Raw genomic sequence first — 1587 nt, 5'->3', positions numbered from 1 at the left:
GCAGCAGTGCAAGTAAATACATTAATCACAATTTGTTTTGCTTGGAAAATCTATTTATCACAGTCTCCCGTCTCTTGATCGTCATGTTCCCAGGGGGTAGGGTCATTGTCTTGTACACAAGGGACTGTGTCCCTCTCATGCCAAAACTGCTCTACATCAGGGAGGATGGGGATCTGTGCCTTCTCCGTTCTGTCTACACTGGAGGAGGGAGAGCCAGGCTTTTCTTTCTCTGGTATGGGTGCTGGGGACTCTGGAGATGGAACATTGTCGGGAGGGACATTTGAGTTACCAGCTGGTGTTTTCTGAGACTCTGAGGCAGTTGGTGGTTTTTTGGTTATCATCCATTTCCACAAGCCTTTCAGGCCTTCCTTGAACTCTTCTGACATCACTAGGAAAATGAGAGGATTTGCCGAAGAGATGGAAAACATAAGGACTTGAGACAGGGCTATGAAACCTTGTGGTGGGGCTGGGCCTCCAGCCTTCAGATGCCAGATCCACAGCCACGCTATCCAGTCGGGGAGCCACAGCACAGCAGAGGTGACAGCGATACTCAGCAACATCACTGTGAGCTGTCTGGAGCGCATCTGGTTTCTCAGATTTTGAGTCTTAGTGCCTCGTTTCTTACATTGACCATAAGCTCTCCAGAAATAAAAACTGGCAGAGAGTAATGGAAGACAAAACGTCAGGAGAGGGTAGAGCTTACCAAACATTGCCATGAACCTTTCGGCCACGGGGGGGACGTCCATGAGGCACATTTCTACACCTGCGTGAAGCCTGGTGGTGCTAAAGAACCATTCTGGCAGGGGGAGCAGGCTAGCTACAGCCCAGATGGCCACCAGCACTGACCAGATGGTGCAGTTGTGGATACTTACTTGCTTGGCTGGGTCACTCGCATACATGAAGCATGCTTTGGCCACGGCAACGATCGTCAGGCTCTTGGCTGCCATGCACGTGTGGATGAACCAGTCAGAGGACTTGCAGACAAACCAGCCTAGGTCCCAAACCCCTTTGAAGTATGCTGTCGCTCGGACGGGTGCAGAAAACAGCAGGAGAGAGAGATCAGCCAGGCTTAGATTCAGAATCAGGGAGTGGATCATGGATGGCTTCCCTTTCCAAGCGCTATGAAGGAGGACGCCAATCACACAAAGGTTCCCCATGAAGCCCACCAGGCAGATGGCCACCAAGAGAGCTGGGACGATGGTCCTCCAGTCCTTGGAGTCAGAGGGCAGGTACCCTCCGGCAAAGTGGAGGTGAGCAGACGACACGTTCATGGTGCTGGAGTTGGAGTCTGTGGAGGCAGCTGCCAGCATCCTCTCTTCCATGCGTCTCGTCCTTACAGAAGTCAGCTTCTTTCTGTCTTCCTGCCCGGCTCTTTTGCCTAGGAAATAAATAGGCTGTCATCCGTGTCAGATGACACCTCTGGACCCTCCCCTTGTTTCCTGAGAGCAGAGTGTGGAAGAACGTGGACCCGACTCTGCCTTATGTGACGCGTCTCCGCTGCACTGAATGGTGAGCAGCAGGGCCGCTCGGGTGCCTCTCATTAGCAAGCCTCGTGTCAGATCGGCAGCCCTGTGGGGTCAAAGCCCC

The 1587-nt window shown here is 52.9% G+C and overlaps 1 protein-coding gene across 1 annotated transcript; it reads right to left on the bottom strand.

The window, feature by feature from the left end:
* Positions 1–1324, bottom strand: GPR151 (G protein-coupled receptor 151). Its single transcript, XM_058732697.1, has one exon. The coding sequence runs from the start codon at positions 1320–1322 to the stop codon at positions 51–53; it is 1272 nt and encodes a 423-aa protein (XP_058588680.1). The 5' UTR covers positions 1323–1324; the 3' UTR covers positions 1–50.
* Between the last annotated feature and the right edge of the window lie 263 nt (positions 1325–1587).

Source organism: Neofelis nebulosa, chromosome 1 (genome assembly GCF_028018385.1).
Source record: "Neofelis nebulosa isolate mNeoNeb1 chromosome 1, mNeoNeb1.pri, whole genome shotgun sequence".
NCBI lineage: Eukaryota > Metazoa > Chordata > Mammalia > Carnivora > Felidae > Neofelis > Neofelis nebulosa.
The sequence above is the reverse complement of the archived record's forward strand: the minus strand, read 5'-3'. Positions and strand labels throughout refer to the sequence as shown.